Source organism: Staurois parvus, unplaced genomic scaffold (assembly GCF_062004578.1).
Source record: "Staurois parvus isolate SC_StPar_1 unplaced genomic scaffold, SC_StPar_1.0 ptg000486l, whole genome shotgun sequence".
NCBI lineage: Eukaryota > Metazoa > Chordata > Amphibia > Anura > Ranidae > Staurois > Staurois parvus.
The window spans coordinates 2,806,727-2,825,269 of NW_028318282.1; the positions used below are offsets into that span (position 1 = coordinate 2,806,727).

General features: G+C 42.1%; 1 protein-coding gene across 1 annotated transcript in view; it reads right to left on the bottom strand.

Moving 5' to 3' along the window:
• Positions 1–18,543, bottom strand: part of LOC149452290 (NACHT, LRR and PYD domains-containing protein 3-like) — a 92,271-nt gene that overhangs the window by 48,518 nt on the left and 25,210 nt on the right. The window contains exons 6-7 of the mRNA XM_089689586.1: positions 12,029–12,193; positions 9,900–10,064 (exon numbers count right to left, since the gene is read on the bottom strand). Of these exons, the coding sequence (XP_089545712.1) occupies positions 9,900–10,064; positions 12,029–12,193 (330 nt within the window). The remainder of the gene's footprint in view (positions 1–9,899; positions 10,065–12,028; positions 12,194–18,543) is intronic.

The window sequence follows — 18,543 nt, forward strand, 5'->3', positions numbered from 1 at the left end:
TTGAAACATCTGTGAGAGAGTACCATTGGTTAGCACTCTTGCTGAAGGGTTGGAATAAAGGGCAAGGATCGCCGATAGCATCCAGTCCGTAATTCCGAACCTTTGGAGTGTGAGTTTCATAAATTGCCACTGTATCTGGTCAAATGCTTTTTCAGCGTCAAGAGATAATAGTAGGGAGGGTTGTTTCGTGGTTTCTATTTTGTGTGAGAGGGAAATGAGTCTCCTAGTTGCATCCGGAACTTGGTGACACGGAACAAATCCCACTTGGTCTGGGTGGATTAACATAGGCAAGTGGGGAAGCAGTCTTTGGGCTATTAATTTGGCGTAAAGTTTTATATTTGTATTGAGTAGTGAAATTGGTCTGTAGTTCTGAACAAGTTTGGGGTCTTTGCCGGGTTTTGGGATAGTTATGATTATAGATTGGAGCATTTCATTAGGGAATGTACCTGTAGAGGCGGCATGGTTAAAAAAATCTGTTAGGTATGGTGCAAGATTTGGGGCAAATGTTTTATAAAATTTGTTGGTGAAGCCGTCATTCCCTGGAGATTTGTTCAGAGGTAAGGTTTTTATTATTTTCTCTATTTCCATGGGAGAAAATGGGGCAGAGATGGAGGTGAGTTGTGATGGAGTAAGCTGGGGTAGATTCGTGGTGGTTAAGAAGTTTTGTATAGATAGCGTTGTCGGTTGGGGTGTGTCTGAATTGTCTTTGATATTGTACAGAGTCTGGTAGTAAGTAGCAAAAGCGTTAGCTATGTCTTGTGGATTCGTAAGCAAAGTGTCGGTAGTTGGGTGTAGGATTGAGGGGATTTTTGATTTAAGGCATCTTTGTTTAATTATTTTTACTAGAAGTGAGTTTGCTTTGTTACCTAGGGAGTAAAATTGTGATTTTGTTTTTTGAAGGTTGAGGTCATATTTGTGGCGTAAGAGGGTTCGGCGCTGGTTTCTGAGGTAAGGGAAGCAGATGTGTGGGTGTTTGGATTTTGTTTATTAATTTCTTTGTTTAGTTTTATGGAGGCTAGAAGCTGGTCAATTTGTTGAGTTCTCCGTTTAGTGATTCTAGAGTTGAGTTGTATGAGAATACCTCGCATGTAAGCTTTGTAAATGGGCCAAAGTGTGGTTATAGAGATATCAGGCGTAGAATTCAGGTCAAAGAATAGGTTATGAGCTTCTAACAAATGCTTTTGATTGTCCAAGTTCTTTAATAATGCAGAGTTCAGTCTCCATATGGGAGGGAGTGTTGAGCGTTGGGAGTCATCCAGGATTATGTTGATTGGAGCGTGGTCTGACCATGAAATGGTGCCAATGTTGGATGATGATACGTTTTGTAGAGTCCATTTATCTGTAATAAAGAAATCGATTCTGGAATAGGATAGATGAGAGGGGGAGTGGTAGGTGTAGTCTCTTTCAGTGCTATGTTGGCATCTCCAGATATCGTAGAGGTCATGGTCGTGCAGGAAACGGTTGAAAGCTTGTTTGGAAGATCTTTTGTTGGAGGATGAGTCTAGGAGTGGATTGCCGATGATGTTGAAGTCTCCGCCGATGATTAGTCTGCCTTGTTTTTGAGAGGAGATAATAGTATGATAATAGTATGAAGTTTACGGAAGAATCGGTTCTGATTGTTGTTTGGGCCGTAGACGTTCACAAAAGTGTAGAGGATATCGTGGAGTTTGCAGATCAGAATGTGATAGCGACCTTGAGGGTCAGCTACTTCCGAAATATAGTGAAACTGTGTAGTGTCTTTTATAGCCGTAAGAACGCCATTATGCTTCTTGGGATTAGTGGACATATATATATGGGAGAAACGATGCAGTTGTAGCTTGGGGGTCTTCGTTGGTGCGAAATGTGTTTCTTGTATGAAGAGAATGTCCGCACGAAGTGTTCGAGTTTCCTTTTGGAGCATCGATCTTTTAAAAGGGGAGTTCAGGCCACGAACATTTAGAGATGTTATATCAATCATAATGGGTATCCTTGGTATGGTTAGTGAAGCAGTAGGTTTGTTGTTTGAGGCGTTGATCAGGGTTGGACGGGTATGGTTATAAGGAAATGGGTTTTATAGTCTGGGCAGCGTGGAAATGGCTTGATCGAAGAGTCAAAAGCTGTGTTCCATGTTCATTTGGAAGATTTAAGTGAGTTGGTGGAATATTTGGTCGACTGGTGCTGCTAAAGGTGAGGAAAATGGAAGGAGGTAAAAAAAGCTTGCGTAAAATGCAAGAAACATGAGTAGCTTGGTCTGCTACTTCAAAACTGGGGGGTATGAATGAGCATTGACCGTTGATAAGGTCACGCCAAACAATATCTTGTAACAAGAAACTTTTTCTAATTGGGCCGATCGCCATAGAGTCATAGAATGGGACGCAGTGGAGTAGTGCGTCAGAGGTGAGGAATTTGACGCGGACTGGAGGTATAATGTGTCAGAGTCAATCTGCTTCCATCTGTTGCGTATTCGCAGAGGTGGATCTGCGGGTAATATGTTCCATGTCTAAAGTAAATCCAGGCCCGCTTCTAGGCTTCTGATCATGTGAACTGTTCCCTGTTGTCTAACGGTTATTTTTGTGGGGAAGCCCCACTGGTAACCTATACCGTGGTTTCGTAAGGCTTTGGTGATGGTAATCATTTTCTTACGGTTAAGGAGGGTGGCCTTCGATAGGTCTGCGTAATATTTGCATGTGATGCTGGGAGTGAAGGGGGGTTTCTGGCTGCCATCATTATCCTTTCCTTTATGTGATAAAAATGGATACGAGCCAGGACATCCCTGGGGATTTATGCTGACAAGAATGACGGTTTGGGTATTCTGTGCGCCCGGTCTATGGCGAGCTCCATATCCGAGAGAGACGGAATGAGGTGTTTCATATATTGCTGGATGTAGGGAAGTAGTGCCTCATTTGTGATGTTTTCAGGAACACCCCTAAACTTAATGTTGTTGCACCTGAAACGATCCTCTAGATCCGCCAGTTTCAAATTTATTTGTTCGATGTCAGACGTATGGTCAGCATTGGCGTCAATCAAGTCGTTGTGGGCCACAATTATTTCTCCCATCTTTGTCTCAATATGGCACAATCTGTGATCTTGTTTTTGGATCACGGCAGTAATTTCAGTTATTGAAGCTGTTAGGTTGCTATGCAACGTCTGCCCGAGCGAAAGAAGCATGTTTTTCATGCATATTTCGGATATAGGCTGGTCAGACACAGGGAACGCTTCAATTTTTGGGAATTCAGAGCCAGATTGAGGGAATGGATGGATGAGGGTCTGGTATTCAGATTTGGTACCTGTGTCCACACGTGGTCTGGATTTAGCTGGGCTGCTGGTTGTGGGGGACAAGGGAGGAGAAGTCTCACCAGGGTCCCCTGGGTAGAGCGAGTATTGAAGCCTTGGGTCCGCCTGCTGGGATATGTCATCCTCCTGAGGAGATCTGTTTGCTCCGTTCCTGCTGCCAGCGCTATCTTGGATCCCTGCATTGACGGCAGGGAAGAAGCTTGTTAGTTTTCCTGGTTGCCCAGGCGGTTTGCGACAACAGGGCATCGCTGGGGAGGGTTGTACACCTCTTCCCTTGCTGGCTCGTATGTTTAAATGTCCCGGGGTCGGTGTGTGCCATGTCAGGTCAGGCGGGTGGACAGAGCATCTCTCACTACGCTTCCATCCAGGAGCCGGCCGCGCATGCGCCCCCCAGTGTTGCATTTTTGGTAGCAGGTTCTCCTTAGTGAGACACCAGGGGTCTAAAAGATCCCAATGTAAACAATTAGTATGGGTGGGAAGTGACACAGGTACCTAGAAGTGACATTTTACATGTTGCTTCCAGGTCATTAACAGGAAGGGGAGATCAGTAAATGGATGTTCACTGGTCTCTCTCCCCTCTATCTGATGGCACCATCGATGCCATTCCTAAGTGTGCAGAATCCTGTAAAAAAAATTTTACCTTTTACTATCATCATGTCCTGTAAAAATTTTTTAAAAAAATCTAATTTCTTTATAAATTTTTATTCCAAAATGTATTCTGCTACATGTCTTTACTGCTAAAAAAAAAAAAAAAAATAACAATACGCGTAAATGAATTGGTTTACATGAAGGTTATAGCGTTTAAAAATGGTGGAATAGATGCTGGAATTTTTGTTTTTCTACTAGTAATTGCGGGACTGTGGCGGAAATTCTGACACTGGGGGGGGCACTTTGGTGTCACTGACATCCCCAGTGACACCAATACAGTGATCAGTGCTAAAAAAAAAAAAAGCTAAAAAAACTAATGGCACTGGGCAGGAAGGGGTTAATATGTGGGGCACTCAAAGGGTTAATTGTGCGCTGGGAGTTTTTATACTATTCACTGTAAGGGAGGAGAACTGTTAGTAAACAAAACAGTCCTCCTCCCCTTCAGAGATGCTCTGTAATCACCGGGCGCCAACGGGTAATCACCGGCCGGGACCCGGTGATTGACACCCAAAGCCGCAAATGGCGGAGTGAGAAGGGCACGTGCGCGCCCCCTACCAGGAAATGCAAAATCACATTTATATACGTGATTTTGCTCACCCCTGCTGCCCTGTAGCAGTATATCTGGTATAGGGCGGCGGGTAAGCAATTAAAGTGTATACAATATAACCCAGTACTCCACTCTCAAAATAGAAATAAACAGTCAGTGCTTTTGAGCTCATGATTGCTGATATACACATTTGTCCATCTGTATGTATATACACTCTACTTTCAAATTAAAGATAAACATAGAAGAGTATATTATTACACATACTTTACATTTTTGAACGCTTTTTAAGTATATGTGCTCATTTATTTTCAATTTGCCATTTATTCCAACTCATATCAACCACTAAAAGGTGTATGTCTATTTACTGGTTGTAACCCACAGCCAGGTGAAAAGTATTTTACACATTTGGGAGGAAAAGAGAAAAGCTTGCATACTATCAGATTCTTAAAACTTTTTTATTATTAAAATCAATCCAGAAAACTCCTGGGCAGGGCTTGGATATTATGTCTCTACACACGCCGGTGTTGGCACTCGTGGGAAGGAATCGTGGTCGAGGCAAGCCCCGGATCTATGTTTATGCTAGTATACATTTCGATGTGTCTCCACTAACACAAGTGAGTTTTCTAGATTGATTTCGATAAGAAATGTTTTAACCACTTCCTGTCCGGACACTTTTACCCCCTTCCTGACCAGGGCAATTTTCAGCTTTTAGCGCTATCACACTTTGAATGACAATTGCGCGGTCATGCAACACTGTACCCAAATGAATTTTTTGCCATTTTTTTGAGACAGATAAAGCATTATTTTGGTGGTATTTATTCACCACTGGGATTTGTATTTTTTTTGCTATGTAAATGAAATGTCCAAAAATTTTGAAAAAAAGTGTTTTTTTTATAAAATTTTGCAAATAAATAATATTTCATCATAAATCTTAGCCAAAATTTATTCCGTTATCTTTTTAGTAAAAAAAAAAATCCAAATTAGTTTATAAGCAAAAATTATAATTTTTAAAAATTTTTTTTACATTTTTATTTTATTTTTTTATATTATTATTTTTTTTTTTTATTTTTTTTTTTACATACTGTCACCCTAGCAGTACAGTGTCACCATGGTGACACTGTACTGCTTGTGGGGGGTGATGAAGATTTTTTTACTTTTTTTTTTTACACTGATTGCTTTTACACCCATATAGGATGTAAAAGCAATCATTTCTCTTTCTCTCTGTGTGCATTCTTGCACTCATTGAGAAGTACTGAGTGAGCTGTGATTGGTCACAGCTTGTCACATGGTACAAGGCTTTTGTGAATAGCCTTGTACCATGTGACCTCTGTGATCATTCACAGATTTCACACGTAGTAAGCAATGATGTCAGAAGTGACATCTTGCTTACTACTTTGCATGTGATCACTGATTGGCCAATCAGTGATCACATGATTGGGACCTCGTACAGAGGTCCCGTCCGACGATCGTTGTTTCACTGTGTCCGGAGGACACAGCGGGCACCGGATCGCGGTGCCCGCGTGCTCCCAGGGAGCGCGCACAAGCAGGGTGCGGGGAGGCTGTTTATAGACGGCCACCCAACCCTGCAGTGCCACCGTCTGGCCGTTTATATACAACGGCCGGATGGGAAGTGGTTAAGGATCTTATACTATGCAAGCTTTTCTCATCTCCTCTCGAATATACAAATAGGTGTCTGTGAGATTAAGAATAATTAGTGCAGAGCAACACTATTCCCTCTCTCCTTCGCCATATATACATAGTTAGTCTGGCTGAAAAAAGACAAAAGTCCATCCAGTTCAACCATAAAAAAAGTAATAATCCTATACCCACAGTTGATCCAGAGGAAGGCAAAAAACCCAGCTAAGCATGATCCAATTTGCTCCTGCAGGGGAAAAAATTCCTTCCTGATCCCCGAGAGGCAATCGGATATTCCCTGGATCAACTTTACCTTTAAATGTTAGTATCCAGTTATATTCTGTGTATCTAAGAAAGAATCCAGGACTTTAATAAAGCAATCCACTGAACTGGCCAGAACCAACTCTTGAGGGAGTCTATTCCACATTTTTACAGCTCTCACTGTGAAGAAACCTTTCCAAGTTGGGAAATTAAATTTCTTTTCCTCCAGACGTAAAGAGTGCCCCCTTGTCCTCTGTGATGACCTCAGGGTGAATAACTCTACACCGAGTTCACTATATGAACCACTGATGTATTTATACATGTTGATCATATCCCCCCTTAATCTCCTCTTCTCAAGAGAGAATAAATTCAGTTCCTCTAATCTTTCCTCATAGCTGAGCTCCTCCATGCCTCGTATCAGTTTGGTTGCCCTTCTCTGTACTTTCTCCAGTTCCCCAATATTCTTTTTGTGAATTGGTGCCCAAAATTGAAGTGCATATTCCAGATGAGGTCTTACTAATGATTTGTATCGGAGTAATATGATATCTCTCTCTTGAATCTATTCCTCTTTTAATACAAGAGAGGATTTTGCTCGCTTTAGAAACTGCAGCTTGGCATTGCATGCCATTATTAAGCTTGTGATCTACCAGAACTCCCAGATCCTTCTCCACCATTGATTCCCCCAATTGTACCCCCCCTAGTATGTATGATGCATGCATAACCTTACATTTATCAATATTAAACCTCATTTGCTACATAGTTGCCCAATTAAATAGTGCATTGAGGTCGGTTTGTAAGTTGAAGACATCCTGTAAGGACGTTATTCCACTGCACAGCTTGGTGTCATCTGCAAAGACTGAAATGGGATTTTTAATCCCAGACCCTATATTGTTTATAAATATACTAAAAAGTAAGGGTCCCAACACTGAACCTTGGGGTACACCACTGACAACCCTAGACCATTCCGAGTATGAATCATTAACCACTACTCTCTGAATACGATCTTTTAGCCAGTTTTCTATCCATTTACATACAGATATTTTCAAGCCCATAGACTTTACCTTAAACATTACCAATGTGTGGGGAACTGTGTCAAACTATTTTGCTAAATCCAAGTATACCACGTCCACTGCCACCCCTCTGTCCAAGGATTTGCTCACCTCCTCATAAAAAGAAATCAGATTTGTTTTACAACTTCTGTCTTTCATGAATCCATGCTGTATGTTGCTTAAAATATTTTTTTCCAGCAAAGAACTCATCTATGTGGTCTTTTTTTAAACTCTCCAGTATCTTCCCAACTATAGAAGATAAACGAACAGGTCTATAATTACTTGGTAAAGATTTTGACCCCTTTTTAAATATTGGCACCACATTGGCCAATCCAGTGGTACTATGCCATTCATTAAAGAGTTCCTAAAAATTAGAAACAATGGCTATGAAATGACAGAGCTCAATTCTTTAAGGACCCGTGGGTGTATGCCATCCAATCCAGGTGCTTTATTCACCTTTATTCTGTCTAAATATTTCTGGATCATATCAATTGTGAGCCAATGTGGATCATCTGGGGCTGTGTAAATACCATGCCCATTATGGACAAGAGCCCCCCATGCTTCTTTGTATACACAGAGCTGAAGAAGGTATTTAATAAATTTGCCTTCTCTTTGTCCCCAGTCACCCACTCTAGATTATTTTGTAAAGGGCCTACATGCTCGGACCGAACCTTTATACTATTAATATATTTGAAGAATTTTTGGGGGTTTGTCCTGCTACCTTTTGCAATCTGTGGTTTGTTTTAAATTTTTGCGGCCTTTATTTCCTTTTTGTATATTCTGTTTTATCCTTTGCAATATTTAAACGATGACAGCGTTCCTTAATTTTTTTATTTAATAAAATCTCTTTACTTATTATCTATAGCTTTTTTAACTTTGGCCATAAGCTACATAGGTTTGATTTTTAGCCTTTAAAACTTGTTGCCCATGGGAATATATTTTGCAGTGTGTTCACATACAGTCTTTTTGAAGAACTCCCATTTCTATGTTGTGTTCATCAATGCCAATATTCCCACCCAGTCTAAGTCTTGGAGAGCATCTCTAAGCCTTGAAAAATTAGCTATATTAAAGTTTAATGTTTGTATTTTTCCCGTATGTGCTTGTTGTTTATGACTAACGATAATGAAATCACATCATGGCCAATACTACCCAGATGTTCTTTTATATGGACATTCATAATAAGCTCTGCGTGGGTTGAGATTACCAGGTCCAGCAGAGCATCATTCCTAGTTGGGACCTCTATGAACTGTACCATAAAATTGACATATAGTAGGTTTATAAATTTGCCCTTTAACTATTCCTGCAGTACCATTACTCCAGTCAATTTCCGGGTGGTTAAATCCCCCATTATTATCTATAGGGAGGCCTATAACAAACTCCAATTGTATCTTTGTACCACTCACCCCCATGTGCAGTTCTACCCCTAATGCTTCAGCCTCATCACACTGTCCATAAACTAGGCCGTCTTTCACAAATATACATGTATACAAATGTAAAGTTATATGTTTCAAACTATAAAACAAAAATTAAAATAAAAGTCCAATCCAAAACAGAAACGTTTAAAAGAATCACCACAAAGTATTTGATTTGCAGTTTCTGGGTCCCCCTGCCCAGGGAATACCCTCAGGCAACTGAGTGAAGAGGAGGATTAATCTGGGGTCTGAGGATGTATACCAGAGAGCTGGAATGCTTTTAAAAGGAGATACTATTTATGCCTACAGTCTTGTACATAGTTGCTAAGAAATGTGTCCTCAAAGTTCACAGTTCCCTTGGGCATTCCATACATCTCTCAACCCCATCCAAGTTATCAACCCCTAAGAAAATCACAAAACCAAGTTCCAGGACTGTTTACTGTCTCTGAGTTCAAGGTATGGAAGAAAATGCATGTTGCCTGGCTGTGCAGAGCTTTAGGGGATCCAAAGAAACGTAGCGACTCCTAAGGGGGTAGTGCTACATATACAGTACAAATACTTAGGTATATAATACTTATATATTACGTTAGAATGCTTTGCACAATGGCAGCTTGATATATGTAGAGATATTAAGTCATAGGATGCATAGAATGAGGTTGAAGTTTACACATTTTTATGAGATTTTGTAGCACTGATATCCAGATAAATTACACACTGTAATGCAGCGTTGCCTTTTGATAGCTTTATATTCTAGGTTAGTCTGTATTGTAACAGGACAGCAGAAGCATTTTAATTCAATTTGAATTTAATATAATAGAGCTTGGTTAATTGTCAATTGGTGTGTTTATACCTAGGCGTGCTGTAGCACAGTTCAAAAGGTCTCTGAATTTTATGTGTGCATTTATTCGTTCTTGCAGTGATTTTATTTACACCTGGGGCTGAAGTTTTTCTTGGAGTCGAGGCGCAGAGCAGAGAACCCAAAATTGCCATGTGGCTCCTTCAAGAGTGGAGTGGTTAGGATATACTGTATAACTGCCCCAGAAATATTATCTCAGTCAGTCCTGTTATACTCACTGTAATTCCTCAATCCGACTTGTTGTCAGTGCTGCCATCAGATCCCTGAAATGAGGACCCTCCAAATTGTTCTCAGACAGGCTCAGTGTCTTTAGCGTCTGATTATTTCTTATTCCAGATGCCAGGTGGAGGCAGGAACTGTCTCTTAGGTGATTTCTATCCAATCTGTAGAGGAAGAAAAGAATGTTACCAGAAGAAAATATATTTTTTTCCCCCAGGAATGAATGTAACTAGTTCATACATTGGGGGTAGGAAAACTTTGAGATCTACCTGAACAACATGAAAAGCAAAGATCACTGGGATTCGGTGCCCTTTTTATTTTTTTTTTCTATTAACTAGAAAGGCCTAACTAAATGGTAAGGAACACATTTCGAAAAATATATTAAAACGAATGTCACTGTAAAAATATAAAAACTTAGTCTACGTTGAAAGTAAACAGTGTCAGTCAGTAGGACAGTGAACAGTGTCAGTCAGTAGGACAGTGAACAGTGTCAGCAGAACAGTGGACAATGTCAGTATTGCAGAAGATGGTGTCAACAGAGCAGTGGAAGGTGTCAGTAGGGCAGGAGGATGGTGTCAGTAGGGCAGGAGGATGGTGTCAGTAGGGCAGGAGGATGGTGTCAGTAGGGCAGGAGGATGGTGTCAGTAGGGCAGGAGAATGGTGTCAGTGGGGCAGGAGGATGGTGTCAGTAGGGCAGGAGGATGGTGTCAGTAGGGCAGGAGGATGGTGTCAGTAGGGCAGGAGGATGGTGTCATTACAGCAGTGGATAATATCAGTAAGGCAGAGGTTATTAGTAGAGCATTTGACTGTGTTAGTAGTTTTACTCTTTTTCAATTTTTTTTAAACCATGTTGGGGGCTTTGGTGAAATATCAGGGGTCTAAACAGACTCCTGATGTCTCATTTTTAAGACTGAGAAAGTGATTTAGAACACAGCCCTCAATCTCTATCTCTGCAGCCTCAGCTGCATATAATGAATGAACAGGAACAGTTCTGCACAGTCTCACTGCTTATTCACAAACTGGAGCATAGTAAACACAGTTTACTATCCTTCAGGTTTGAATGAACACAGTAAGTTATCAGAACCTATCACTCACTGTGTTGATTCAGGAAAGGAAGAGGCCGCTAAATGACAGTTACCAGTCCCTTCCCCTGCTCTCCATCCTGAAATGGATGGGAGCTGGCAGTGCTGCAGGAGGGCCAGGCAAACATACAGGAGGGTGGCAGGGAAAGCATGCACTGGAACTGGACTGTTAGTTTTCCTCCTGCAGCAGCTGAATGCCAGCGGGTGGGGGAGCAGAAAAAGCTGGCTTTAAGCTGCTACAGGGGGGAACTACAGGGAATTAGTTCCACTAAATGCTGCCCCCACCATCCCTCCTATCCAGGTTTCGGGAAGTTGGCAAGGAAGGGACATGGATTCACCCGTTGCCTGCCCCTGATAGATGGGTAGATCATGATGGATGGGTTGCCGAACCCCCCCCCCCACTTTGCCTGAATAGTACTATGTTCTCTTTGTTGGAATCATTTAGATTGGATCACTTTATAAGAATCCAGTAAATAGAATTTTATAAGAAAAATATCATATCAGATACCCCAATATTGTCATCCATGTGTAGAGACGATGATATCTCCGTACACAGTATGACCACAGAACACCACTGACATGACTCATATTGTGCTTTATAATCTCCCTTTATATGGAGCATGAATCATATCAGCAAACAGTGTGAGATCAGAATCAGCATTGTTGGTGATTGGATGGGATTATTTTTATCTGATTTTCTATTTCTCTCTGATAAGAGCTCTGTACTCAAAGGAAGTAATGGGGAGACCCCCTGACACTGAATAGCAGATGGTCATGGCAGGTAACAAAAAGATCTTATGAGGCTCTGAATGGCCACTGCAGTAAGATCAGATTTTCCCTGGAATTACCTATTATAATCTAAACTATTTTACTAGTTAACAGGTAGAACTGAAAATCAGATTTTAGCAATGTTTTATGTAATGACTGACTATTTCAACAGTCTTGGATTGTCTAATTTATCATATTTATATACTGTATTATGTATGTGTTTTAGATATAAAACTGTCCCAGAATATTATTGTCTCAGTCAGTCCTATTATACTTACATTAATTCCTCTATCCGGCTTGTTGTCAGAGCTGCCATCAGATCACTGAAATGAGGACCCTCCAGATTGTTCCCAGACAGGTCCAGTGTCCTCAGTGTCTGGTTATTTCTTATTCCAGATGCCAGGTGGAGGCAGGAACTGTCTGTCAGGTGATTTCTATCCAATCTGTAGAAGAGAAGAATGTTACCAGGAGAAAAAAAAAATTCTCCCCCAGAAATGAATGTATCTATTCTCTACATGAATGGAATTAATTTATCTTTATTGGAATCATTTATATTAGACCACTTTATAAAACTCCAGTAAATAAAATTTAAGAAACATGTTATAATGGAGTAGACACCGCAATATTGTCATCCATGTGTAGAGATGGTGATATCTCCATACATAATGTGACCACAGAATACCACTGACATGACTCATATTGTGCTATAATCTCCTTGAATATGCAGCATTAATCATATCAGTAGACCGTGTGAGGCCGAAATCACCATTGCCAGTGGATGAGATGATTTATATATAATATTCTATTTATCTCTGCTGATAAGGGCTCATAGGAATGTGGAGACCCCCCTAACACTTAATAGTAGATGTGTAGTAATGGGGAGATCCCCTGACACTGAATAGTATATGTGTAGTAATGGAGGGATCCCCTGACACTGAATAGTAGATGTGTAGTAATGGGGGGATCCCCTGACACTGGAATAGTAGATGTGCAGTAATGGGGAGATCCCCTGACACTGAATAGTAGATGTGTATTAATGGGGGGATCCCCCTGACACTGAATAGTAGATGTGTATTAATGGGGGGATCCCCCTGACACTGAATAGTAGATGTGTATTAATGGGGGGATCCCCCTGACACTGAATAGTAGATGTGTAGTAATGGGGGGATCCCCTGACGCTGAATAGTAGATGTGTAGTAATGGGGAGATCCCCTGACACTGAATAGTAGAGGTGTAGTAATGGGGAGATCCCCCGACACTGAATAGTAGATGTGTAGTAATGGGGAGATCCACCTGACACTGAATAGTAGATGTGTAGTAATAGGAAGATCCCTTGATACTGAATAGTAGATGTGTAGTAATGGGGAAATCCCTTGACACTGAATAGTAGATGTGTAGTAATGGCGGTGTGCCTGCAGTGTCAGTAGGTTTCTTCCTCCCCATCTCCCCAAGAGATGAAATGTGGAGCCCAAGTGCAGCACTGCAAGAGCATGTGCAGGGGCAGTGCTGTTGAAGATGGGTCCAATCCCACCATCAGCAAGCCACAAAAATCTATTTTGCAACTTTTAATATTAACCTATGTGTCAGTGGGGTACATCCCACCTAGATCATTGCCAGGCTATTTGTCTTGATACAATTGAGCTGTTCTCCACCAAAACATAGCTTATTAAAACAGAAATAATTAAGCACAACTCTTGTGTGTTCTGTGAGTGCCTAGCTAAACTGACTTTGGAGTACACACAAGCTATTTTTGTTTGATTGTACTGACCCTCACAAGCTAGGTGTTATGTTGTATGTTACATAGCACTGACACTTGCAGAGTATATGCTATGTTGTACATTACATACACCTGAACTTTGTTTGATATACTCTATGTAGTATGTGACAATGTAATAATGGTGCCTGACTTCATTTTCCAGCAGGACTTGGCACCTGCCCACACTGCCAAAACCACCAAAACCTGGTTCAATGACCGTGGGATTACTGTGCTTGATTGGCCAGCAAACTCGCCTGACCTGAACCCCATAGAGAATCTATGGGGCATTGCCAAGAGAAAGATGAGAGACATGAGACCGAACAATGCAGAAGAGCTGAAGGCCGCTATTGAAGCATCCTGGTCTTCCATAACACCTCAGCAGTGCCACAGGCTCATAGCTTCCATGCCACGCCGCATTGAGTCAGTAATTGCTGCAAAAGGGCCCAAACCAAGTACTGAGCACATATGCATGCTTATACTTTTCAGAGGTCCGATATTGTTCTATGTACATTCCTTGTTTTATTGATTGCATGTAATATTCTAATTTTCTGAGATTGTGGATTTGGGGTTTTCATGATCTGTAAGCCATAATCATAACAATTATGACAAATCACGGCTTGAACTATCTTGCTTTGCATGTAATGAGTCTATCTCATATATTAGTTTCACTTTTTAAGTTGCATTACTGAAATAAATTAACTTTTGCACGATATTCAAATTTTTCGAGTTTCACCTGTATGTGAAGGGACTGGGACCAGTAAGTCTCGAAACACAGTAATTTGGGGAGAGAAGTCATAGGAATCGCATTGATTCTACCGAACCATGAAAGCGGAAAGTGATTCCAGGAGGACCACATCTCTGTCAAATCCTTAAAAACAGCGAGGAAGTTAGCCTGTTATAGTCCTTTGTAAGCCGGGGTGAGCTTAATCCACAAATACGGCAAAGCTAAGAACCACTGAAAAGGGAACAAATGTTTCAGAGTCGCCAACGACAGTGAAAGGATAACCAACATGGCCTTAGAGACTTAGCAGGATTGACACCAAGGCCTGAAAGAGCAGCAAAAGAATCCAGGGCCACAAGTAGGTTTGGCAGGGTAACCCTCGGACTCGTAACTGACAATAATATATCATCAGCAAACAGGGATAACTTATGCTGAGAACCGGCAATATCCAGTCCCTTAATATTGGGATGGATACGGATAGCTTCTGCCAGGGGCTCCAAAGCCAAAGTAAATAATATGGAGGAGAGTGGGCAACCGTGTCTAGTACCCCTACCTACTGGGAACGCTGCAGACTCAAAACCAAAATATTTGAGTTTTGCTTGGGGGCATGTATATAGTGGTGAAATCCAATGCAAAGGGGCCGAAACCAAAATGGTGAAGGACCGACATAAGGTAAGGCCAGGATATAGTCTCAAAAACCTTGTTGATGTCCAAGGATAAAAGCATCATGTCAATTTTGCGAGTATGAGCCAGATGTTGTAACTGCAGAATTCGTCTGATGGCATCCCCCGCTTGTCTATGGGAGACAAAACCCACCTGGTCTTTCTTGATCAGACGAGAAAGAAAATAAATCAAATGAGTGGCTAAGATTTTAGTTAGGATTTTCATGTCGATGTTAATAAGATAAATTGGCTTGTAAATTTGCCCAAGAAGAATGGTCTCGATCAGATTTCGGGATTATAACCACATTAGCTGTCAGCGAGTCAAGGGAAAAAGCTGAACCTCCCTTCACCGCATTGAACATAGTGGCGAGGTGAGGAGCAAGCACATCAGCTAGTTTCTTATAATACAAAGCCGTGTATCCATCTGGGCCTGGGCGTTTGCTCGTCTTCAAAACCGCAATGCAATACAGGACTTCTGATGTTTGAATATCACAGTCCATCAAGTCTTTATGGGCCTGAGTCAAAGTAGGCAAGGACAGGCAGGACAAGAAGTCAGAAATAGCTTGGGGGATCAGCCTGCATGGGGTCTGTATAAAGTTTAGCAAGGCAATACCGAAATTCCTCCAGCACCGCTACAGGATTACTAGTTAGAACATTATGTTGAGTGCGTAGAGAGATCGGCTTAGGGTGATGTGTAAAAGAGCGCAATCTACGTGCCAACATGGAATCCGGTTTATTTGCCTTACTGTACCACTTCTGACACATCCAAAGCAAAGAGCGCTCGGCATCATCTGTCAAACAAAGATCCAATTCCAGGCAAGCTTGATCCAACAACCTACTGTTAGAAGGGGTCGGTGCTTGCTTAAATTGGGCCAATGCAGAAGCTAGCTTTGATTCAAGCTGATGCTGTTTATATTGCCTCTCTCTCTTCCCTTTCGAAGCTACTTGAATAATATGTCCCCAAAGGACAGCCTTGTAAGCTTCCCATAGCGTCACCGAAGAAGAGACAGAACCCGAGTTAAGCTGAAAATATTCATTGGATTTGCGCAAGAGTTCTGCCTGAACCTCATTCAGTGAAAGCAGGGAGTCGTTCATAATCCATGAGGAATAGGTAGGCTTACAGAGGAGAGGTTGACAAACCACCAAAATGGGGTTGTGATCAGACCACGGTACCGTAAGAATAGAAATGGAACGCACAAGAGGGAGATGTTTACGTAGCACAAAAGCATGGTCATTTCTAGAGTGGGAATGATGAGGATGAGAATGAGTGTAGTCTTTTCCCCTAGGGTGGAGCTCATGCCATAAGTCTACCAAGTCATGGGTTCACAAAGTATGGGCAAAAGATTTAGCTGCAGTGGAAGGATTAGAGTCCTCCTCGGGGTTCTTATCAAGGGTTGGATTTAAAACTAAATTGGAATCCCCCGCCACCAAGAGAGTACCCCGTTGATGGATTGCCAGAAGGGAGCAGATATGTGATTAAAAGGGTCCTGGATTGACATTAGGAGCATAATAGGTCAAAAATGTGACGTCAACATCCTGAATCGTGCCCTAAAGAAAAAGAAATCTACCACTTGGGTCAGCAATACACTTCACGCAGACAAATGGGGTTTTCTTGTGAAAGGCAATAAGGACTCCCCTTTGTTTAGTAGGGCCAGTAGCCTGAAAAACCTGAGGATAGCGTGCATAAAAATATTTTGGGCTAGAGCTGGTTGAGAAGTGAGTTTCCTGCAGACAAGCAATATCCACATGGTGAGCCGAGAGAAAACTTGAATATCTTCACCCATTTCTGAGGGGAATTAATTCCCTGAACATTCAGGGATAGCCAATTCAGCGACATGGTAACCAAAAAGGAAGAAGATAGTCTCCGTCACGATCCCCGGGAACTCTGAATAAAAGTTGGTGAAAACACAAAATACATGACAAGAAACCAAGAAAAGGAAAAAAAGGCAAGAAAGGAAAAAGACAAGAAACAATATAAAAAGAATATACATTTGACACAGTAATGTTAGTGCAAATATCACAGTAACCTACTGTGGGGGATAAACCCACAAAAAGGCTGAGTAGTGGGCAGGATAACGATCCAGTCCACACATCAGCTCAAAGGGGGAAACAGTAGTCCACCAGAACCACTCGGCTTAGCTAAAACAAAAAAAATAGTTAGCAAACAACTTAGAGTAATAAACTCCACAATCAGGTGATCAACAAGTAGCTAATATGGCTATAGGAGGAACAGTCTTCTAGGAACTCAAAGGTGGGGAAACTCCCTGATAACTATAGGCGTGAATCCACTCACAAGCCAGCCTAGTAAACTAAGGCACACCCACAGCAGGAGATCCACATTCAGTTCTTCTCACCATCAGCAGCATGCAAAAGAGAATCTAAACAGGACTGACACAACTACTGAGGTGTAGACCACAGCAAAGGAAGTGATACAATACATAACTAAGCAGGAGCATCTATGGGCAGTGTAGCCCACACCTCACAAAATGGGAAAATGTGAAGACCCAACTGGATACAGAATGTCAGCTCGCAGAGACTTCCTGGAAACGCTGAGCCTGAAGAGAACGAAGAGCTTGAGAGCTGCCTTGACTCGAAGGAGGTGACTTGCGTGAAGGCTGGGAGCCTCGCAGACAAGCATGGACCGTAGCCTCCTCAGTCTGGGAATACAGCAGTTCCAATTTCACTTCCTGAAAATGGCGACGAAGATCCGCAGGGGACGAAGTCTGGAACTGACAACCTTGATAGGAGAAATAGAGCTTGAACGGGAAGCCCCATCTGTATTTGATATCAGCAGACTGTAAAATTTGAAGGTAGGGCCTAAGGGTACAACGTTTTGCATTCGTAACAAATCGGCAAACAACTGGAGAGAGTTACCCTGAAATTCCGAGCCACCTATAGTAGGCGCTCTTTAGTGCGGTAAAAGTGCAACTTAATAATGTCCCTGGGAGGGCCCTCTGTGGGTTTAGGGGCTAAAGCTCTGTAGATACAATCAAATTCCAGTCTTTCCAGGGGGATCTCAGGAGCCAGTTCTTGAAAAAGGCTGTAACGGTGCCCTGTAAGTCAGTAATCACTTCCGGAACCCCGTGGATGCGGAGATTGTCTCTACGGGCCCCATTCTCAACAACTTCCAATTTATCCTTTAAAGTGTCCAGCTCAGCATGCAAGTCCTCCATCTCTTGTTCATGGCCCTCTAAAACCGTAGTCGCCAGAACCATACGTTGTTCTAGTTGGTGAGCACAATATCCCAATTCCTTAAGACCCTTTACCAGATCAGAGGATAATTTGCGAGAGGCGATTGTAATCTCCTCCCACACAATGGAACGGAATTTGAGTAATGAGGCTTCAGGATTGTGATCAAAAGAACTGGTTAGAACAGAGGGAAAATGGTGCTGACTGTCCTGTGAGCCGCGTAGTGTCTTCGGGCTCAGGAGGGCTGGGCGCCATCTTATCGGGCTGCCGGAGTAGGGAACCTTTCCGATATTTAGGCTTGGAGCGTGGGGTGCGATGCATTTTCGGGTGTGGGCCAAGTGTTCTGCAAGCCCCTCCAACCCTTGGTATCAATATGTGGGGGTGTAAGAGCCCGATATGCCGAGGTAGTTGTTCTGGTGGTGCGGAACAGGGAGATTAAGTAGACATCGACCCTAGCTACGCACA